This window comes from Neopsephotus bourkii, unplaced genomic scaffold (assembly GCF_033783945.1).
Source record: "Neopsephotus bourkii isolate Nb327-2 ecotype Australia unplaced genomic scaffold, CSIRO-AGI_Nbou_v1 NB_1542, whole genome shotgun sequence".
NCBI lineage: Eukaryota > Metazoa > Chordata > Aves > Psittaciformes > Psittacidae > Neopsephotus > Neopsephotus bourkii.
In genome coordinates, this window is record NW_026902018.1 from 4,927,948 (window position 1) to 4,951,539 (window position 23,592).

Consider the following 23,592-nt stretch of genomic DNA (forward strand, 5'->3'; position numbering starts at 1 on the left):
ACTGTTAAAACAAAAACCCCCAAACAACAAAAACACCAAAAATCCCCATATGTAATACAAAAAGGAAAAGCAAATTAATTGCCTGGCTGAATTCCAAACAGGGCTATCCGGAAAGCTCTTAATTCATCCTTTTAGCAGGCAGAAACTGGATCGTTCTACTGCCACTGGAGCTGTTGCCTTCCCTCCACTTACCACCAAGATCAAAAAGCAGTTTTGAGCTCCAGTTTGGACAAGCAGATTGGGGTGGAAGCACTTGTCAATACTAAGAAAAAATGTATCATTTTTTAATGCTGATCCTGTAAACATTTATGTAAATAGTGAATCATTTTACAATGGCAAACAATCCTGTTATACTGGATAACTAAAGTCACCTTGCAGGATTAGAACTGATGTTACAGAAGGAATTATTTCGTTGTTCTCTCCAACAGAATGTTTTACGCTTTGTTTCAATCTTAATGGCAGCAGTGGAGTATAAGGCCACATTTTACCTCCTACACAACCTAAACTAGGCATTTTACTCAGCTTTTCCTGCACCTCTTTGCATAAACCAATAAAATTTATAATGAAAATTACATTTACACACTGATCCTTCCTGACAAAACCTATAAATCTGGTCACAAACCAAACCAAACTTGTCTGAGCAGGATTATTTTCTGTAACCATGTTTAATGGTGTTAATTATTGTATAAAATTAACTACTGTTTTCTAGACCTCTGACTGGAATTCTCTCAGAATACTGGCCAAAGGATGGCTTCAGATTCACCATCACCATACCCTGACCTGCTGTGGTCTTGCCTGACCGCGGTCCCAACTGTCTTGCGATGTTGTTTGTATTTAACAGCTCTCCACGGATGATCGCAAAGGAACCTCCATTGCTCCCCCGAGTCCCCACCATGGGTGGGGAAGGGGCTAAACCCACACGGGCCTTGCCTCACGCCGGCCGGGGACGTTCCTCCCTCAGCGCCGCCATCCTGTAGGCGCTGGGCTTATCACCATAGCAACAGCGCACTCTCCCTTCCGCCAGGCGCGCTGGCCGCAGGAAGTGGCGTCAGCGCGGGGCGCCGGGAGAGTAGGATGACGAACAAGAGCTGCGCCGAGGGCGGGAGGGACTTCGCGCTGTGGGCCTGCGGGAAGCGTTACCGGCTGCTCCCGCGCCTCTTCCTGCGGCGCGGCCCGGCAGCAGGCGGCATGGCCGGCCCGCACCTGCAGCAGCCCAGCTTCCTGCTGGTGGGTGCGGAGCGCCGGGCGGGAGGGCGGGCGCCGGGGGGAGCGGCGCGGGGGGTCCCGTCCCGTCCCGTCCCGTCCCGTTCCGTTCGGACTTGCGATGTTAGCTTTGTTACCGGCCCGTGAGGTTGCGCGGTCAGCCTGACTTCAGCCCTGTCGGTAGAAACGTTGTACGGGAGGAGCGGTGTGATCGGGGGATGTTTGCATCACGGCCATAATAAATACTGTGCTTACCCATTTCCGATGTGATTTGTGACAGGCCACGTTGAAGGCAGATTGTGTAAACAAGCCGTTTGCTCAGAGGTGCCAGGATCTGAGGACGGTCATTGAGGAGCTCCCCGCCAAGGTGAGCAGTCGCTGCCCTGTCAGAAAATCTGCCCGGCCCATTCCAGGGGGATTTGCTTTTTTCACATTGTTGTTTCCTTCCTGTTTCTCTTAGGATTTTAGAGGGTCCCAGGTGAAACAGTGGGAATCCAGCGTTTTCCCAAAGAGCTAAAACCCTTTTGTAAGCACTTAAAGTGGTTTCAATTGACTGCACTTCATTAACACCTTTCAGCCTCAATTCATGAGACTAGTTTTTAGTGTGACAAGTAATTGGATAGATGCTGATGAGTATCACTGCAACTTTAGTAGGATCAGAAATCATCACTGATTTCCTGTAATTGCCATATTACAATGCCCAGTGATAATACGGAAATGGTCATGAATAGGTGGCAAGCAGCATCTTTGTGCACTCCAGGACATGCAGTAGAGATTATTCCAGTGAGGAATTGTACATATTAGTTATTTGTGTCTCTTCCCTAAAGGAACTACATGGTATCTTCCCATGGCTGGTGGAGAGCATTTTTGGTAGCCTGGATGGCATCATTATAGGCTGGAATCTTCTCTGTTTGCAAGGAAGAACAAATCCTACAGAATATTCTGTGGCTTTGGATTTCCTGGGTCCCAGGTAAACGCATTTCAACACAGATTAAAAAATGTATGGTGAACAACCAACTAGTGTTTGACCTTTTTCTGTTGTGCAAAAGTTCATAAAAGTGGGACAGGAGACGGTACTTACCATGGGTTTTCTTTCTGATGCTCATTTGCAGTGGACCAATGATGAAGCTGGTTTATAAACTCCAAACAGAAGAATACAGATATGATTTCCCAGTCTCGTATCTTCCAGTGAGTAACTGAAAAATCTGTAAGACGAGAATGTAGTTGTTGTTGCAGTTGTTGGAACTTCATACACACTGTACACATACGGTTCAATACAGGCCAAGATACGTTCTCAGTGCTCCACTTTTGGAGCACACCCGTTTCTCTAAACAGTTGCTGGAGGAAGAACTTTGGAGGAGATAGGGTTGTCAGCAGCTGATATTTGTGCTGCTTGGCGAGGAAAGCTGCATTGTGATTCTTATCCCTTGCCCAGCTTGGTCATTGTTACCAGTACTTCAGTAGAATTATAGAATAGTTTGGGTTGGAAAGGACCTTAAGATCATCAAGTTCCAACGCCCCTGCCATGGGCAGGGATGCATCCCTTGCAGGACAGAAAATAGTTTTCCAGGCTTGTCACAGAGCAGTGCGTTCCCTGGCTGTGCTTTGTGCCCATGTACTTGAGGACTAATACATATCCTTTGTATGAATCCTAGATATGAAGTATGACCTTCCAAATAAAGGTATTTATCTGCAGATTTGTCTCACTATGTTTCTTCAGTTGCTATTAGCTATCTCATGACAACTGATGCCTGTAAAGCTATCAATTCAGATAGCTCTACAATCTTTAACAAAAGGAAATATCATTCAAACATATAGTAATTGCTGGTCTACAGCTCATTTACCCTAACAAAACAATCAGCAACAGGCAAACAGCGGTCTCCTGCTGCTCCCAGTCCAACCTGATACTTATTTTCTGTGAGAAAGTTGGCAGTTATCTAAAGGGCATTCATCTGCACAAGGAACTACTGCAGTGTAGTAAAATCCCATAGGGCTGAATGTAGAAAGCATCCCAGAATGCTGGAATGCAGCATAACTGCTATCTGAAAACATACTCCACAAATATGCTGAGTAGCCACATTAATAATTCATCACTCTGTCTTTCAGGGCCCCGTGAAGGCTTCAATACAAGAGCAAGTCCTACCTGAATGCTCTTTATACCACAACAAAGTCCAGTTTCCTTCATCTGGTGGTTTAGGTTTGAATTTGGCTCTTAGTATCCTTTTAACAGTTGGATATTTAATTCCTTTTAAGTATCTAAACCTGAGATATTACAAGTGTTTCTGTTGTGTATTTGTGTCCATGGTAAATCATAGTCATGCTAAAGAGTTTGAGCTGATTAGAAATGTTTAGATTCCAATGAAAAATAAATTTGTCATCTTCTTATAAACCCTTGGGGGGAATTTCTGGCTCTATTCAAGTCAACAACAAAATTCCCAGTACTTTCAGTAGAGCCTGCATTTCACAGTTCTTGTTTTCGTAACTACTCATAGTTTATTTAATATGATAGAAAAAGAGCATGTTAACTTGGCAGCTGGCACAGTTGTTGCAAGCATTCTAGTTGCAGCTGCACTGTTTTCAGTCTGAGACAGTCAATGTGCTAAGAGTAATGCAAACACGCCTTGCCACATAGAGAAAACCTCAATGTTTGAGTCAGTTGGAAAGCAAAGCTGAATTTGCTGTTAAGCTAGCATTGACAAAATAACTTAATGTCTACTCAGCACCCCCAGCTGTACCTGTTATCTGATCCTTGACTGTTCTTCCAGATCCATTTGAATATTATATGTTTTACTTTGCAATTAGTTTGATTACACAGAAGGTAAGTACCTTTCACAATTTTTCCTTTAATATTAGTCTTTTTCACACTGCTTTAAGGGTCTGCTAAGATGCAGTCAAGCTAAATTTACAGTGGTTTTTGTCTGTACTATTACAATTTGTTATTGCTTTGGTTCAGTTGGTGATGGAGACTGGATAATAAACAAAATACCTCTAGATATACCAGTAAGCAGACTGTCCAACAATACACCAACATGGAGTAGGCAATGGATGCCAAATGGGTTTCTTATGCCTCTATCCAGTAAGACAGTTTATGCAGTTGTAATCACAGCTCTGTACTATGGTGTCTGGTTGTTTGGTTCCTTTTCCTGTTGTTACCTCTGCTATATGATACTGCTTTTCTCATACTTTGTTACATTCACTACTACAGCAACAGTTCTCTTTAAGTTAGTTACTTTACCTTTGCTTCAAGGTATCTTTGTTGTCAGTTCACTCCTTATAGCCTTCTATATAGGGCCATAGGGCTTCTGCTTATTTATACTAAATGGATCTGGCTGCATAGCAGACATGCCCTAGCAGTGACTTCAGGTAACAGTATATAACTCCAGGTATATCCTGTGTGTCTGTTTCAGAGCACAACCGTCACTCATCATGTGAGCCCTTCCAACAGTGCTTATTTCATACTGGTGGACACATACCTGAAGTGTTTCCTACCCACAGAAGGAAGTGTCCTTCCTCCACCTCCTCTAAATCCTGGGGGAGCCATCCCTTCCCCAACTCCCAGGTAATGACTACAATGCCAGAGGCAAACTCTGGGAACAGTGCTTCCAGAATACAGGAGACACGTCCCCTCTTTATGATCTGTATGTACTTAATGTAATTACAAACATTAAATATATTTATGTTCACTTAATTTTACCATAAAGGTTTCACTTGGAAGTCTGAAAAGTAGCTATTATTGGAGCAGAAAAGGCACGTACAAGCAACAAAAATTAATCAGTTCCTCCCCTCCAGTTGCGTTTTTGCGCACTGCAACTGGAGTAGGACAGATCTGATTGTATTTGACAGTAATTTTTGCTATCTTCAAATACGTATGGTATGTGGTAAAGATGGTGTTGGTGACAACACTGTTACAAGGAAACTTACGTTTTTCATTAATGTTGCTACAAAGCCACAGAACTCGGCAGTTGGTCATTTTGTTTCAGTTCTGAGGTTGCCGTCCTTGATTGTTAAATGCTCTTAGGACCTGCTTTACAGTTCTTTGAAACTGATGTGTTGGGGCCATGTACCCATGGTTTGCTGCAGGCTCATAGGTCTCTTAGTTCGTAACTTCCTGATATATAAAGCCAAGACATATATTAGTAATCAAATCACATAATGAGTGACTGCATTTCAAGTGACTTTTTGCATGGTAATGGATCAAGCTATTTAGCCACAACTGGAAGGAAAAAGATGAAAGATTCTTGACTACTTACTAAAGTTTTATGTGTCTATGTGAATATGGCATAAAACCAAACTCACAAAGTTGAAGTGAAAATTCTCCAGTACAAGCAGATAGTCTTTTGTGCTTTGTAGTGGCTGAGTGTGTGAAAATCCACATTTTCAAAATCAGTTTTACTACTCAAATTCATAAAATGTCATCAATATTAGTAATTTTATACAAATGGAAAAATAGCCATTATATTTTCTGTAACTGCATTTTAAATAGCAGTTTCCATGGTCTGTTGAGCCTTAGCTTGTACCCAGGAAAACACAGATCAGGTGAATTATGAATATGGAAGACAGAGTGAAAGAAAAACTGAACAGGAGAGTGGAAAACCCGTAACATTAGGTCTGTGTAAAGCTGGTTCAGTGCAGTATGAATAGGGATGTAGTATTTCTTTAAAGTGACTAGTAATTGTAACAGAAGGCAGAAGTTCAAATTGTGCAATCAGCTGTATAGTTTCACTTCTTAAAGACTGCTTTCCAGTTTATAATCCAGTATTAAAAGCAATGATGCATTTCCCTCTACTGAGGCTTACCGACTTCAGTATTTCCATTCATCTGTCTGTAAAGGTCTCCAGCAGTGCCTTTCACTTCCTATGGCATGCACCACACCAGCCTGCTGAAACGGCACATTGCTCATCAGCCCTCTCTGAATGCTGACCCAGCCTCCCAGGAGATCTGGAGATCAGAAACACTGCTGCAGGTAAGTTGGATTTAAGGAATAAAACACCCCACATTTCTTGCTGCAAACTGAGGAACCTCTTCATTTAAATCAAAGATAGTTATGCCATTTTGCTTTAGTTTTTGGAATTGAGCGGTGCAGTTGTTTTCTGTTAGTGAAACAAAGAACAACTGTGAAACTGTTAACCTGTAATTTCGAAAGGCACTTTTTTTTTAATTAAGACTGCATATCTAACAACTGATCCCAAACATTTGAGTATTCTTTTTCCAGGAAAGTTTCTAAACTTGATTTATTATTTTTTTTTAATCTTACATCAATTCTATGCTCTAAACAAAGGTCAAGCAGAAAGAAGTTGGTTCCATTCACCATCAAGGGAAGGGAAAGGAGAATCTTGACAGTGGTTCTGAAACAAGTTCCTACCATGTTGCTGAAGTGAATTATTGACGCTTAGCAGGTGCTAACAATGTGCCAACTCAGTCATTTGCATTGACATGATAACCAGAAACTTCTCTGAATAGGTGGTTATCTATTTACAAAGTACAACTTAGTTTTCGAATCTTAGTCTGCTGTGGTCTTCCCCTATATTTAGCTTGTGACTGACAAGCCCTGGATTATTTCTCTTTTCTAGCTGAGAAAATATTTGTTTTGCAGATCTTTGTTGAAATGTGGCTTCATCATTATTCACTGGAAATGTATCAGAAAATGCAGTCCCCTCATGTCAAGGTAATAGTCTGTACTTACTTCGTGAGTGTCATCTGATGGTTGACCTCGTATCTTGGGGTAAATCTCGTATTGTGTGGATAATTGTTTTGGTGTATTGGTGCAAAGAAAAGAAATAATTTACCAGAATATCTACACAAATGTGTCAAAATTGCTAATCCAGTTATGAAGAATATTGTGAGTGTGTCATCCAGGTTTGCTTTCATTGCAGAAGTTGTGTTTTGTTTTTTTGTGAAAGATGAGTTTGTAGGAAGGTCACAACAATCTGAATGCCAAGAGTCAAACTGTTAATGATGGGGAAGATGCCACTATAGCACCATAGTATTAAATCTCAATGGGGCAACATGGCTGCTAAAAATAGCTAAAATTTATTTCCAGCAGTGATAACTACTGTTACTGAAATACCAATTAGTCATTTCTAAGATCCATAACCACTTTTTATCATAAATTCAAAATAAAAAAGGAAATCTTACAAAACTGTCCCTCAGTGTTAAGTGAATAAGCCAATTTTGTTGTTTCCTATTCCAAAATATGTTTTTCACCATAGTGGTGTCATAAGTACTTCTGTAGCTACATATCTTAAAAAGCTCTTGCACAGATAATACACAAGCAGTTTGTGGTGGCCTATTCAGTAACAAACTATTGCATGTAAAAATTAAGTAAGTGTTGGGGAGGCCAAGATCAAAGGCATTATAAAGGGAATTTGAAGGAGAAAATGTTGATCCTCTGAATTCCCTCTGGGTCACAGTGGGACTTTCATGGAAGGGGGGGAGAAATATGAAAGCTACTCAGGATTTACTCCTGTTTGAAAGAGCAATATGGGAATTGATCAATTGAGAAATTCTAATCCTTTACTCCACAGGCTATAAAATAACAAATTTACTTATATTTTGCTAGGGAAAAACATTGGAGAGCTGAAGTGTGATGGGTTTTGTCTTTTGGTCTTAAATTTGAGGTCAAAATGCAAAGTCAGTAATGTTGCAAAGTCTCCACTTGGGACTCCCAGCAGCATGGCTGTGATGCACCTGTGATGGAAAGGCTTTGCTTGAAGTACCTTTGGTCTGTCTGTCTGTCCAGTCTTTGTGCATCAAGCACTGTGCTTAGGCCAGAATGATGATTGCTTTAAACTTCTCTCCTCTGTTCACCCTCTGTATTTCAGATGCTTTCTTCTAACACTAGGGAGCAGCAGTTATAGATAATGGCTATCAAAGTTATGGTGGAGTAGGGACTAGGTAAAGCTGAAAGTTCTCTGAAATCATCACTTCAGGATCCACAAGGTGTGTTGAGCCGCAGCTCGAGGCCATTAACTCCCTAATGGTATTTTAGTTTTGTCTTTGATGGGAAGTAATCATAAACATGTGAAAAAGGAAGTTTTTACTCTTTGGGGGTTAGAACATCTGAATAAGGGACTGGAATTCCCCATGACATCCGTAAATGGATTCACGTAAATGGATCCCTCCTGCAGGACTGAGATCTGAGTTAGAGATCATCTGGGGACAGGACCTGTGATGTTTAAGCTGTCAACTAGTCTTAATGTGGGCTGAAGGAGAATGGTCTGCGTCATAGTTCCTCAGATGAGGAATTAGAATATGCAGAATTGCAAATTTTGTTTTAACATCAGGGTTTAAGTTGTTAATAATTAAGCAGGTTCACTTGATCCCATTTAGCATTCTGTGCATTTGGAAAGAGGGGTAATCAGTGACCATTCATCCCTCAAGTCTGTTTGACCATCAGTGGCTTGAAGTGGCCACATACCTGTTTTGGAAGGTGAGATGAGCTTCCACAGAACTTGCACTTTCTTTGTCCAGCAGCCAGACTCGTTTGCTTTGATGCGCCAAGCCAGATCCCAGTTATGTAACTTTCCTGTGAAGTGCCTCCGGGAATGATAGCTTTTCCTTAAGCCTTGGCAATATCATCATAGACTTCTCTTTACAAGTAGAAGGAGGTGGAATGGAATGAATAATTTCTTTTGAGAAGGTCTATTTCTTTTCTACTTTACTGCTTTGAATTCTTTCTGGATCTGGTGTAAGCCTGAGGTGACACTATTTGCTATGCTGTTTCACTGTTTTCCCCATTAATTAAACTATATTCCCATTCTTTTATATTGTCTATTTTCTTTTTCTTTCTTAAATGATCCAGAGCCTAAGTGTGCAGCATCTCCTTTCCTATTCCCTCCCGCTGTAATGACAATGAATCCTTAAAAAGACGTTTTTGATAAAACCTCATGTAATGCTTCCTGACCTTCCAATGCCAGGTGCCACAGACCCCAGCACTGCTTGTGGAACACCAAATAGACTACAGGCTCTTGCTGATTCCTGTGGCAGGGAAGATGGTTATGAAGCAGACAAGGCTGAGTTATTGGAGAGCTTGCACAAACCCCTCTAAGATTAGAGTAAAACTAAAAGATACCAACTGGCAATAGAGGACATTGGGTAGGGGCTATTCAAAGACAGCAGAGGTGTGATCTGGAGAGTTAGTTTAGATGCCTGAAAACTGTCATTGGGGTCTGTGTAGTGTACATTTTTTGTTTCATGTTTTTTCATTAATTTCATACATGTGTGTCACTGTTGCTACAGTATCCTCTTCACCATTGCATTGTCAAAAAATACTCTTTACCTTATTCATCCAAGAAGAGGTAGTAAAAGTAATTTCTCTTTTGAGGACATTCATAAGACCTGTAGCCTTCGTAAATGGCCTTTAAGTGGAAAGAGAAGACAGAGGATTTCTCTGAACTGGAAACATACTGGACAGGGTCAAAATGATTTTAAAAGAAGCAAACCATTTTCTTCCTGTCCCTTGGGAAGAAGAAAGTATCAATTTGAGTTTCTTCCCAATATACAAACCATGGTTCTCCAGCAGCACAGAAGAAATGACAGAGTTTTCAAAACAGCATTAAAAATGCTTGCGGAATATTGAATGCTTTTACTCCATTAGGAAAACACTGTAACTGTGTGTAAACCCATGTTTCTTCAGTTAACTTCCGAAATGGGGAGTTTATTTGGCAAAAGCTCCATATGTCCCCTACCAGTACTCGCTGTGAGGCTAGCAAAGAGCCACAACCACTTACAGCTACACCTGCTCCCAGTTGTATTTCCAAATTGATAAAAGGCATGAAATATTGTGGAATCAATGTACTGAACACCAGAAAGAAGGATACTGTGGCTGCAGTTCTTACTGTGGTTTGTTGTCCCTGACTGTATTTGTGATGTTCATTTTTCCCCACCCTTCTTCCTTGGGCTCATTCTCACTCTTTTTTTTTTTTCTCTTGCTCTCTTCTTTCTTCCCTTCCCCCCCTTCCTTTTTGTTTCTGTTGTCTCAGCTGGAGGTTCTCCACTACCGACTCAGTATCTCCAGTAAACACCACGGTAGTCCTGCCCAATCCAGCTACCAGGCCCTCCACGCATACCAAGTATTACCATCTTTTCATTTTGTTTCCTTTATAAGAATCTTGTTCCATCATATAATCTGCGAAGTGTATTGGTGCTAGCTGTACAGCAGCTCTTTCTGCCAAGGTGTGGTTTTACATCTTGACTGAGAATGCTGCACTGAGATTTACTAAGTTTTCAGTGCAGATAGATACTGAGAGGTATTAGCAAAGCCCATGGAGAAAAGAGTTAAAATCTATCATACTATGAGGACTAATCGTGAACTCTCATTTTTAGAGATGCCCTCTTATAATGCATTGTAGAAAGAGGCTTATCAGCTATGCTGATATTTTTTGACATCTAAATTGGCTTCACCCAGTGGCAGATTTCTGGCCCTCACACACTAGTCATTTAAGCAGAAAGCATGGAAGAGAAGATCCGAATTTGCATGGCTGTCACCTAAAAATAAGGTAGGTAACATGTAGAGAGTTTTAGCCAGTGAGATGTCATTGGATAGTGCTAAATTTATAGTGGCAATGTAAACTTGACTATACAGTTTTGCAAAAGCACACGAGTGGTACATTTGCAGATTGTTCAGGAAATGTGCATGCAAAAACATTCCTGTTGGAACAGATTGCTGATTCCTCTTTCCCTACTTCAGCCCTTTATTCATTGGGTCTTCATTTTGGGAAAGGGGAGGGCTGAGCATATATACTATAAAGCTGTTGTTATACTTGAAAGCTCTTTAGCACTACATAGAATTTTCCTGCTGTTTAATCCCCTTAAGTGCTGTGTTATCTCAAGGTACTGCTTACAAAAGAAAACAGGAACTGCTAGCGTTTAAATCTTTTTTACTATTAAGTTTATCTAATTACTGTGTTAAGAATGGTACACATCCATCCTGTAAGCTAAGGTTTTACAACAAAAACACTTGTGAGTGTTTTTTAAACCAGTAATGTTCGTAATGGTGCCGATTCAGACTAAGAAGAAATGATAAGAATTGCTAAGGGGAAAACCTGCTTGCATCACCTGAAGCAATGGACTGAAACAGTGGTACTAAGTCTTGTAAATTCAAAAGGTACCTTTGGGGGAGCCTAGAATTTTTAATTGCACCTTTTCAAGGCCTATAGCAGAGTACTCAACCTCTTCAGTTGCTTTTGGAGATCCCAACCTGAACTTCTAGAACCAAGTAACTTCTCAGAGTTCTCATATAAACCCCTCATCAGGGCTGTAGAAAACATGCTGACTTGCCAGGAGCTGTCAAGGACACAAGACACTGATTACAGGCTAATCCTCTCTTAGAAAGCTGTACTACATGATTATATCTGTTATTAGGCCTTGAATCTTTTCCTGGAGTGAACTTTACAGTGTATTAAAAATCTTAATGAGGTTGTAAAAACCACACCTGCTTTGCCTCAGGGATTGCAGAGAAAGGACACACAACACACACACCCCAGCAGTGGAAACACTACTGAATGGGTTTAAGAAGTGGAAGCTTTTTGTATAAAAATGTCTGCCAGTCTCCTAGAGTCATATTGGCCATCTTACTCCAGCATGGCTGCATTTGGCATCCTGAAAACATCTCGCAGCTATTGTCTAATACACTTTCCCAACATCTTCTGTTATATTTGCTTCATGTACATTTTTCTCAAGTTCTGATAAACGTGAGAGCTGTGAAATATAGAATACAATGTCTTAAACTTTGCCTTCAGTAGGGATTGCTCTTAAAGCAGATTACAGTAGCAAAGGAGTTAGTACTTTGACCCCAGATTCTTCAGCAGACCAGCTCCGGTGCTGGGCACCAGAACTAGCTCATTTTTATCTTTTTCATCTCCCTGCGATATCGTACACTTGCTGTGTCTCACCATTGCTCCTTGAGCTACTCCCACCCAGGCTGCTTCTACCCATAAGGATGCTAGGAGCAACAGGATCATGCAGGACTTGAATCAATTCTTATTCTTACCATAACTCTTTCTAAGATTATTCTTATAAGGCAGATAAGTACCAGCATAGGAAGAGAATACAGCCAGACAAGCGCATAAACAAAGGATGTGTTGTGCTGTCCACAGCAATGAACTTGTAACCGTAAGGAAAGGCTGATACTCTTTTTTCAGAAAAGGGTAAGTTGAAATCTACAAGTTATTCTGTTCTTTAATGTTGGCCTGAAATTCAGTGCATTAGAGTACTGTGGATGCTTTATTTTACAATCACATTATCAAAAATATGCTACTGTTCCTTAGTGAACTGGTGGCAGAAGATTGATGCAGCTCATCCAGGGGAGCAAGTCTGTCTAAAATCAGGTGGCATCAAACTACAGTGAAGAACCTAGAAGGAGGAGAGCATTCTTGCATTTCAGTATCTGATCTGAGAATATAGTTTTCCTCAATTATCTCCTGGACATTTAGCATATGATATTCATTATCTCCCTGTCTTTTGCTTTGAATTTAGGAGTCATTTAAGCCCACTGAAGAGCATGTGCTAGTGGTAAGACTGCTTGTGAAACATCTGCATGCTTTCAGCAACAGCCTGAAACCAGAGCCTCTCTCCCCTTCAGCCCACTCCCACACAGCCAGCCCACTAGAAGAGTTTAAAAGGTAGGTACATGAGCAGCCTGTCTGAAGCATATAGAGCTTCTCCCTGAAAAACTCTTGCTTTCACTGAGAGGCTGAATTAGGCTGTTTTGATGGCTAAATACAGAAGTACATTAATAAAAGTACATAAGAGCTAATGTATTGTTTCTCACACCCACTGGAAGGGGGGCTAAGGGGACATGTCTTGATGTTACACTAGTCTGTATCTTGGCACAAGTCAGAGAAAAGAAAATGCTACTGGAGGATTCTGGAGAAGGTTAGTGGAGAATTTTATATTTATGTATTTGAGTTGAAATTCAGTGGGCAGAAGTAGCTTCAGTTAAGAAAGAACAAGTTTGGGTCAGTGCTTTCTGTATTTGCATTTGTGGTAGTATGTTGAGTTTTTTACCTTTTTTAGATTTGCTGATGTTCACACATCTGTCTTTGAACCTGTTTGCAGGGTTGTAATTCCTCGGTTTGTCCGACAGAAACTTTACATCTTTCTGCAACACTGTTTTGGCCACTGGCCTCTGGATGCCTCTTTCAGAGCAGTACGTACCTGCTTCTCTTTCTAAGTCTGTATGCAACAGAACTAGTAATTAGTTATTACTGTTTAGCAGCTATTTCTTGGTCTCCAAACATTTGGGGAGTTAGAGCAGTTAAATTATTTATATAACACATAGTTTAATGTTAAGAGTGCAAGTGAGACATAGTTAAATAGGTCTTGGTGATAATTACTACAGGTTATTGGCATGGAAAAGGTGTTACATCCTTACAGGTCCTAATTTCTTAATATCTAATACAGTAGGTCATAAACAAAAGCAGTAAAATACAATTTGTGATAGATATTGCAAATATTGCCTCCTACAAGCAGTAAAAGAAATGTATCAGACCATGACTCTTGGTAATTAATGTAGAAGTTTAAAAATGCAGAACGTAACAAGGTTTGATCTTACTCACTAGATTTACAGTTAGCTTTATCGCAGTGTTTGAGATACACATGCAAGGCACAATGTCAGAAGAAATGACTGCAGAGGCCATGGCAAATGTATCCTTGGCTCCTCCATTGTTTCCTTAGGGTGGTGGGTATGCCTGGACAGAAGACCAGAGCTGAAATGATACTCATGTAGCATCTTGTTTACTTAGTTCAAAAAGGATTCAGTGAACACTATCAGAGCTGTTAAATGCACCTTAAGTGTAGGCACCAACTAAGTTTTCTTTTGTAGCTGCTGCATGAGTGCTGTGTTGTGTATTATAGAAAATTCACATTGGTCCTAATGAACATGTACTTAGTTTTTCAGTTCTTTTTCAAAGACAGATTATAAGAGAGAGCTTTATTCCTAAAATCTTTTAGTTGTCATTAAGATAACATTCACCCCTTTCTGTCTTTCAAAAAAGTATCTGTATTCACGTGTTTTTATGTGTGATTTTGCTTAGGTTCTTGAGATGTGGTTAAGTTACTTGCAGCCATGGAGGTATGCTCTGGAAAAGCCAGCGCAAAGCACAGAACACTTACCTCACAGCGTGTCAGAGAAATGGTAAGGAAAAAAGCAGCTGTGAGTAACGTGAGCCAAACCTCAAGGAGGATTTCAGTATGAATTAGTTGCTTGTACAAGATTAGAGATAATTTCTTACAGCACAGGCTTTTGGTTTGAGACTGATCTTACATCTTGGTGCAAATACACCATCTTTCTAGAGACAGTATGAAACATTTACTTAATGACTCTTTTGTCAGAAAATAAAACAGTTATTTAAATAGCTGTACTCACAAATCCTGTACTTACTTTGACAGGGCTACCTTCATTCAAGAAAACTTACTCATGTATACTAAGCTGTTTGCAGGATTTCTGAACAGAGCTCTTCGAACAGACTTGGTCAGTCCAAAAAATGCTTTCATGGTGTTCCGAGTAGCTAAGGTCTTTGCTCAGCCCAATCTAGCTGAAATGATCCTGAAAGGTAAATGGATATTTTGACATCTTACGCTTTCCTGTCTCAGTCTTTCTTCACAATGGCTACATCTTACCTCAGAAGCACTGAGATGAATACTTACTCCCATTTTGCATGCTATTTTGCCACTCAGAAGTCTGTGTCTTCACTAATGTTTGTTTAGTATTGGTTTAATAAGTCTACAGTTCTTTTCTAATCACCATCATTTAGATTTCATTCCATGATTCTTTTTTAAAGAACTCAGTATTGGGTGTCTACAGTAAAGTCAGGCTTTTTTACACTTGTCTCACTAAATATTTATCTCAGGATTAAAAGCTCTTATATCTTTTATGTATTTATACTTCGCAAAATAACTAGTCAGCTATTCAAATATGCTCTTCGGGATAATTAAAATACAGTAAATTTGGGAGAGGCAAGATACAACAAGTATCAATGTCTGAAGTGTTATGACACTCTAGTGCCTTTGAAAACAAAAAAAAAAAAAAAGAAAAAACCCCCAAAACCAAACTTAAAAGCTGAACATGCCTGTATGGTCTGTATTTAAATGCACTCTGGCATTTTCTGCTGTAGGCAGAGACAATGAAATGAAAAAAAGGTAATTAAGGTCTCTTTCTTCCTAGAACTGCCTCTTTATCTAAAAGCAAATTGTCCAGCAGCCTTAAGATTCTTTGTAGCTAGACTTTTCCCAGGCACAACAGGAGATATAATCATCTTCACTCTTTCTCTCAAAATCTAGGGGAACAGTTATTCCTGCAGCCAGAACTTGTGATTCCCCATCGTCAACACAGATTGTTTATGACTCCCACATTTAGTGGAGCCTTCTTCTCATCTTGGCCTCCAGCTACTGCAGATGCGTCATTCAAGGTGAAGAGTCATGTTTACAGCCTGGAAGGACAGGACTGCCAGTATAAACAGATGTTTGGCACAGAAGTCAGGAATTTGGTAAGGAACAACTTTTGACAGGATTCGTCTCAGTGCTTAGCATCCATATTATAAGTGAAGAGTGGAAAAATTCACACCCTGCCCTACTGTATAATTAACTTTGGTGATGATAACTTCTGGAACCTGAGGGGTCTCAAAACAGCACAACTGTAAAAACCTACTTGCTCTGCTAAATAGAAGTTAATGTAACAGCTTGCTGTTATTTATGAGTATTACGTTATATATATATGTATATAATGAGTATTTCCTCTCAGACATGCCTACTGTGAACTTCTGATTCACTTGATTCATTAGTATCTATCAGATAAAAATAGCAGGAGGAAATAAAAGGCAGCTGAAAAACCTAAGCAGCACACAATAACTACCTTTGCCCTAATAGAAATGCAGCTAACAGTCTTAACACAAGACCGTATCAGGTGAGTGAGTGGGTTTGCTCTCACTGCCAGGTATCAAAGTGCAGTTTTATCCATGTATTGATGCTTAGTGTTCCTTTATCTTTGTCCCACACAATTTTGTTTGTTTGTTTTAGGTGTTAAAACTGGCTCAGTTAATTTGTCAGGCACAGCAGACAGCAAAATCCATATCAGACCATTCTGCAGAGACAATGGCTAGCCACTCCTTCTTTTCGTGGTTTAGATTTACACCATCTGAGATGAATGGTTCCTACACAGGCAATGACCTTGATGAAATTGGGCAAGACAGCATCAAAAAAACAGATGAATATTTAGAGAAGGCACTGGAATACTTGTGCCAAATCTTTAAGGTACGTAACATCCTTCTACAAACTCTTCCTATGTAGCAGTGTGTACAGGAGTCAGGATCCCTCAAATATACTTGGGTCTCTCTTGTACTTTCTGGAGTCACAAAGCCATAAAGAGACCCTGCTAGCACATTTGTTGTAAACACCTTCTGGGCTTGACTTCACCCTGACCACTTCAAAACCCCTTTCAATACAGAGGAAACTAGATGCTCTGAATTTCTAAATACCAAGCCTATTTTGTTTCAAGTGACCACTCCTATTGGACTTTATAGTTTAGACCAAACCTGTCTCTTTACTTGGACCTCTTCTCACGTTTACAAACAGGCAAGGTATGGCTTAAATTTTAAGAACGATCCAGTACCTTCTAAATGTAGAGCTATAAAAATACAAGTAAATAACTGCAGCTATGAACTAGAAGTAGTCAGTGTATTTGGTTAGACTTAAAAGAACAGATTAATTTCTGTCAGCTACACTCCCTTATACGGAATTGACCTAGGAGAAGACAGCCATTTGACAGCTCTCAAGGAGTAAGGTACCTATAAAACAGAACACCTCTCCTGGATTTGAAGAGCACAGACAAGAATTATGGAGACTTTTATTCTCTTTTAATGTCTAACGGAGGTGCTATTAATAGAATCATAGAATAGTTACTAGAACTGCTATTAAGCAGTTCTTGGTATCTGTGTTATTCCTGAGTAGCTGAATGGAGCCCAGCTGACCCAGATGATGAAGAACTGTGAGATGGCTCAAGACAAGAATGGGAAAAACCAGCTTCCAGACTGCATTGAAAGTGAGGATGGCCTTATTCTTACACCCCTTGGCAGGTACCAGGTGAGAAAAGAAAAGAGTCCATATTGCCACCCTAGATTGTTCTTAAAAAGAAAACAACAACCCAGCAAGTTGTCCTTCTACATCCTGGGGCTAAGAGAGATACCTGCATAGAGGTGTTTCAGATGGGACCTACAAGATAAGGGGTTTATTTTCTTATTTCCAGATCATAAATGGCTTACGTAGATTTGAGGTGCAGTATCAAGGCGATACTGAGCTTCAGCCCATTCGAAGCTATGAAAATGCCACTCTTGTCCGCCTCCTATTTCGGTTATCCTCTGTGCTTAATGCAAGGGTAAGTACAGCACTGTCTCCTCTTGTGTTTTCCACTGCAAATTTGTTCTTGCACATATATGAAACTGCAAATTTGTCCTTGTTCAGTCTCCTTTACTGTGAACTGTATGAGTAGTCCCCTGTAGTAACAGGCCTGCTTCACTACCTGTAGTATGACAGCTTAAATGTAGTCTTTATGCTTGATGTTTGAACAGTGGTGTATCATTCAGAATGAATGTTTCTGAAGCAGGAAGAGCAAATCCTTTTCTTCCACTAGGCTTAATAGATACATGGCAAGTCTGCACTAAAGCAGTTCTACTGTTTTCAACTACATTTTGATTACTTCCCCCCCGTCCATAAATGAAGAAAAGTGCTAAGTAATTTACACTTATTTTATGGCAATAGTTATAATAGAATACTAATGTTTAAACTTTTCTTACCTCAGTTTGCTGATCAGATGGATGTACTTTGCTCCAGGGAAGACTTTGTTGGCAGACTTTGTCGCTACCATCTTACCAAGCCCCATCTCATACAGAAAATCAGGTGTAGTCCCATGGTGAAGGACAGAACAAGCCAGAACTGGGGACCAAGAATCAGTCTGAGGTTTCTGGCTAGCTACCGGACTCTCATTTCTTTGCTGATGATCTACTTCACTGCATCCTGGTTTAACATTGGGCCAGTGAGCTGCACATTCATTATCCTGATCGGATATTTTCTTTATGCCACAATAATGACTTTTTTCTCTGAAAGATGGAAGCCACATGAACACTAATTTCCTTGTTTCAGGTTACATTTGTAAAAATAAATGTTTTAAGGATAAAACTGGGATTCAATGACTGTTTGAATTACTGTATCAGATCTTCCTAAACTATTTTTCAATATTAAAGTTAATTGAGTTTTATAAACAAGTTATGTGGTCTTGTGGAGTAATCAAAGTACATTTTATTTTTTATAAAACCATTCTGTAGAATCTAGTGAATCACTGGGGTTTCTTGAGAGGGGGAAGAATGAGCCTTTATAATGAAGGGAACTTTAATCAGGAGCACTCTGGTCAGTTTACACAGAATAGCCGAGGGTCTAAAGTTTAATCTAGACATACAGTTTCTTCTAAACCACTATCCAGGTAGCAACAGCAGGTAAAAACCTGGAGGCATCTTGCTAGAAATAAAGTGCACCAATATTCTCAGCACTAGCCTGAGCTACATCTTAAACCTGATCTGCAAAGAATTCTATCACACTATGAATCACCAAATTCATATGCTTCAGCTATACTTATTGGAAACACAGGGAAAAGATTTTCGCTTCCCAAAGATCTAGAGTAAGGGAGTTCCCTTCTAGGTTGCCACCTCCCAGGTCATGGGGGTTTGTGGGGAAATTGGAGGGGTTTGGGTTTGTTGTGGGGGTTTTCTGGTTGGTTGGCTGGTGTTTTTTTATTACAAGCTCTGCAGTTAGCTACTGTGAGAATCTAAAGTTGTGAAACATAAACCAAACACAGTGCTCAGAATGGTGGGAGGATTTAACATTACAATGGAGGGAATACTTAGCGCTGTCCTCTAGAAGCAAGACTACATGCTCTCTAGCAACTTCCATGACACTACTACATATAAGGTTTGTTTTTGTTTCTTTGGGGTTTTTTTTTAAATGAAGTCACATGCACCTCCATGTTAGATGCCTTTATGGTATATCCCTGGCTTGTCATCACAGTAATTACCCCCATGATGACACAGGAGTCAAACATCTGACTAAACAGAGTTCCTCAGTAAAAAGTATGGTGGGTTTCTGGGTAGAATACTTTCAGCAATTGCAAAACATGTCCCTCAAAACATCTCTAATCAAGGGTAAGGACCTCAGTAGTCACTTACTAAATAACAGCATGACCTAACAGTACTAAACAATAAAAATCAGGTGTTTTCACAGTATTCTGCAATGTCAAAACATCCCTATTTCCCCAGGACTAAAGTGTTCCATTTTCCCCCCCCAGCCTGTGCCTGCCCCAGAGTATGGCACACAGCAAGCACAGCTGTCTGTGTACTTCTGTCCCCATGTTCTCTCTCACTCCTTCCTGCAATTTTCATTCCGAGATACTTTCATTAACACCACATGTTCTCTGAAGCAATGCATCATGAGATGCCACGAAGAGGAATCCTGACAGATGAGCTTCAAAAGGTAATTCAGTCAGAAAAACCCCAAATATTTTGTGCTCTCTAAAACTATGCCACGATGGTGCGTGTGGGAGAGACAAACTAATCAAAAGTAAAATGAGGTTCAGTGAGAAAACAGCTTTAGAGCTTATGGCTAACCACCATTTTAGGGCCATTCAGCTTATGCTGGATGTAAATCAACATCCAAAACTATGCTGTAGGAACAAAAGCATTCAGTAATATGAAAGCCTACAATAACCATTTTTGCTAGTAAACCAATCAGTTTGCTTGAGCCTTAGAGCCACACAAGGGCTGCATCTCCATGCTCCACATCAAGTGTAAGAAAAGTTACTTTATACTTACAGTCATTGTCCTGGCTGTGATGCTGTAACTGTCCTGGTGCAAGTCTGATTTGAGCAATTTGATACTTGAGGGCCTTGGCTTTGCAAACTTGTTCGCTTAAACTGCCACTCCCATGATCAGCTCTGCAGTCACAGGACTTGGGTCATCATTTCTCTCTTTTCTGCAGACAAGATTTCTAACTCACCTTCTGCAATGACCATGCTATTAATTTGACATACTGTTGGGTACATGCCCCACTTCCAGTTTTTATGATTTATCTCCCACCTGAGAAGCTGCTGTGTGTCAGGATGTCTACCCCACCCTCAGTCTAATATCTCATTGCATCTTGTTTGAAGGAAACTGAAAAGTACTGCAGCTACAGTGACTGCTTTGAAAACTGCACTAGCCAATTGTAAATCTGAGGGATACACATTTTGCATCTATTTCCAGGTATTTTAAATTGTTATTTATTGCATCTATTTCCAGGTTTTAAATTGTTAAGAAAAAAAAGCTATAAGCACCTCCGTGTTAGACCCTGGCAATACCTTTAACCCCGTTTCTAGCCTTATTTCTTGGATTATGACTTAATTATGTATTATAAACTATGTTAGTGCCGCTGATTCTTTTGCCCTAAGGAATCAGGAATGTAACAGAACTGTTTAAAAATCTACATCTTTCAATTGTAGACACCATTACTAATCTCTTGACCACGTCTTCCAATTCACTACAAGGACCACAAAGATAAGTGTTGCATGGGATGAAGAGCCATTATTTCCTCCCCTAACCTTCAAAGCCTTTAAATCCTCACTTAACACAGAACAATGTAAGCATCACCAAATGGACACAACAGAACTGGTATCTATGGATCAACATGTCAAGAGCAGTATAATGTTAGCATCCAACACAGGAATAATAACAAATTTATTACAATTGAAACAAACAGATAATGCATTAGTTCATGTACAAAATACTGGTAGCGTTCTGCTGCCTCAGTCAGTGCTTACTAAGTACCCACAGTTAAAAACATCCTAAAACCGATGACACCACACAGATTTACAAAGGTCATAGCAATTCCTTGACACTACTGGAAGAGAGCTCAGCTACTCTTTAAGGTTTGCTGCACAATACATGGAAATGGAGCGGGATGCAGTGGGAACATCTGAAATTTGAAATTGTTCTGTACCAGGAAATTAAGAGTGACCAACTTATAAGCATGGGGAAAATAAAACCATCACACTATGCACGAAATTAGTTATTCATGACAAAAGTTTTCATTAGCAGTGCCCAATGATAAGGCAGCTGATGACCAATTTGAGTGCCCATCATTGCTCAAGGCACAAAATCTTAGTTGTCAGTTCTACTCCTGAGCTATGTTGGTTTTAACTTTTCTTTTTAATCAAACTGATGAAGTACAGGAGCATTTTCACTGAACTGCATCAACTTCCAAAGAAAGCCAGACACCTCAGAGAGACTCCTAGTAAAGCAAATGTAGCTACAAACCTGCTGGATCGATTTGTGTTACTAGGTGCTTTATACTGTTGGGCTTGTTCCCCCACACCTTAACATACACATTTACCGAGCTTATAGACGAAGTCAGTGTGTCATTAGTATCTCTTTTTTTCCTCGCTCCAGAAGTGAGGTGATGAGAAACGTGGTCCATGCTAACAAAATCCCAACCATTTAAACAGAGTAGTGTTTAAATAAGCTGTAAAACACTTCCCGCCCCCCCCCCCCCCCATTTTGTTCCCCACCCCCATGTATAATTATCCAGATCTCTTTCAAGTGTTTGAGGGATGCCTTAAAAAGCTGTAATTCATCCCATCTCTGGGCAAAACTAATAGGCAAAAAGATTCCTGCAATCACAGACAAGTTTGCAACCGCATTCTAGTTGCAGCTAATTTATTTCTGGGGCAGTATCAGGTCACAAAACACACAGTGTGAAACAAATACTGGCACTGAGCATACTTTGAAGCAAATTAGGACATTTTCTCCCTACTCCCTCTTATACCAGACTCCCTGACGGAAGTCCACAAATAATTTCTTCTCTAAGAAGACAATAAAAACTCATCCTAATACAGTCTCAAGAACCATATATACACATTTTGTATATTTGAAAACGCTGGCAAAAGTCCACAGAGGCAGAAGATAAAAAGCATGAAAACCAAGTCTAACATCAGGTTCTCTACTGAACCTGACACCTAGAAACGAAACAACATAAGGTTTCTTTCTTCTGAAGTACCCTCACCAAAATGTGATTTTCCAGTTGCATGTGGAAGAGACCAGCTGCTGAGACCTTCTTTGTTGCTTCACGGTTTAGGAAATGAGATGTTATGCAGCAGAGAGGCAGGCCTGACGAATACTTTGTGCCCAGGTGTTTAAGAGTGCTGTGACCGAATGCTTGTCTGGAAGTTGCAATAGTTTGGAAGTCATGTACCGATACACAGACTGCAAAAAGGGATTGGCTGCTGGAAAGAAAGAGGTAACAGATAAATAGAGTTACAATAAAAGCAGTATTTAAAAAAAAGACTAATATACGATGTTCACATTTCCCTACTATTACTGCATGCACATGCCCAAAAGTGTCATGCTAGCATCCTCATACCATACTGTCTGGGGTTTTTTATCCACAGAGGGCTCTGATCTGGATAGTCCGCTGGAACACTGAGCTGTAGTGGTGGTACATTTGGAAGATTCTTGTCATCTAGAATGCAAACACAATTCCCATCAGAACAAAGCATTCCTTGCTGGTGAGAGGGTTTTTTGTGCATCATTCAGTTTGAAACCCAGACTCATCCCAAGGAGGAACCAACCTGTACATCTCAATTTTTATTGAAGGCAATCTCATTGTTTGCTTTAGCAACACTCTTAAATTCTTGGAAGAAAAGCCTGGTAAACGTAGCTCCATCTTTTACACATTTCTGCACCTTGCCACTCTCACCATTTCATCAGCTAAATTTCACCAAGTTAGACACCTAATTTCTGAAAATTAAGTGCCTTATACCGATATTCAGGACAAAACAATTTCTCAAACAGGGGGGGAGGAAAGAATCTATTTTCCCCATTGGAATGCAAGAGCAAAACAAGTTAATAGACTATAATACTTTATGATTATTTAGCCAAGACCAAAAAAGATACAATATGAATTTTTCTTGAACATATACCATTGTCAGTGATCACTAGTACAAACTGAAATAGACCCTCCCAAAAATTAACTCTACATTTCCCTAGCTCTGTCCTAGTTGCTGGAGGCAGAGCAATTCTCACATATCATTCTCACATATCAATATAGGTCAAATCAGGAGTAAAGATTGTTACTAGCAACAAATTATTTTCTAGCCACTAAATGAGATTATCAACTGCAGCTTCAGTGCAAAGAAAGGATCAATCAGCATGAATGAAATCTCCAGGCATACTCTGAAGCAGGCTGCACAGAATGTCATGATTAAGCAGTGCCCTGAATCTGGTAAGTACAGACTTCATGCAGAAACCAAAGGTTAGCAAGATTCAAGGCTGTTAGCAAAAAACTCTTCAACCAAGCTCAGCACTTCTTTCTGAATTC

General features: G+C 40.1%; 3 protein-coding genes across 8 annotated transcripts in view; 2 read left to right on the top strand and 1 right to left on the bottom strand.

Annotated features, from left to right (window-relative positions):
- GGT1 (gamma-glutamyltransferase 1) overlaps positions 1-6,298 on the top strand; it is a 103,693-nt gene extending 97,395 nt beyond the window's left edge. Inside the window, exon 14 of the transcript XR_009728041.1 lies at positions 6,287-6,298. The gene's annotated coding sequence lies outside the window, so the exon portion shown is untranslated. The remainder of the gene's footprint in view (positions 1-6,286) is intronic.
- On the top strand, positions 1,126-18,458 carry SMPD4 (sphingomyelin phosphodiesterase 4). 2 transcript variants are annotated; one of them, XM_061370730.1, is made up of 19 exons: positions 1,126-1,227; positions 1,484-1,570; positions 2,031-2,173; positions 2,316-2,391; positions 3,310-3,418; positions 3,969-4,021; positions 4,611-4,762; positions 6,034-6,166; positions 6,797-6,868; positions 10,185-10,274; positions 12,679-12,824; positions 13,261-13,351; positions 14,238-14,338; positions 14,593-14,756; positions 15,484-15,689; positions 16,219-16,452; positions 17,149-17,280; positions 17,444-17,572; positions 17,996-18,458. In XM_061370730.1, the coding sequence occupies exons 1-19, from the start codon at positions 1,189-1,191 to the stop codon at positions 18,320-18,322; spliced, it is 2,484 nt and encodes an 827-aa protein (XP_061226714.1). In that variant the 5' UTR covers positions 1,126-1,188; the 3' UTR covers positions 18,323-18,458. The 2 variants fall into 2 exon arrangements, with proteins under 2 accessions (XP_061226714.1, XP_061226715.1); XM_061370731.1 differs by lacking the exon at positions 10,185-10,274 and having other exon boundaries at positions 1,127-1,227.
- Positions 18,459-20,919: 2,461 nt separating this feature from the next.
- Positions 20,920-23,592, bottom strand: part of MED15 (mediator complex subunit 15) — a 32,110-nt gene continuing 29,437 nt past the window's right edge. For 4 of the 5 annotated variants that reach the window (XM_061370736.1, XM_061370735.1, XM_061370734.1 and 1 more), the window contains 2 exons: positions 22,636-22,734; positions 20,920-22,498 (listed from right to left, as the gene is read on the bottom strand). In XM_061370736.1, the coding sequence (XP_061226720.1) occupies positions 22,362-22,498; positions 22,636-22,734 (236 nt within the window). In that variant the 3' untranslated portion in view covers positions 20,920-22,361. The remainder of the gene's footprint in view (positions 22,499-22,635; positions 22,735-23,592) is intronic. The other variant, XM_061370733.1, reaches the window with a different exon arrangement.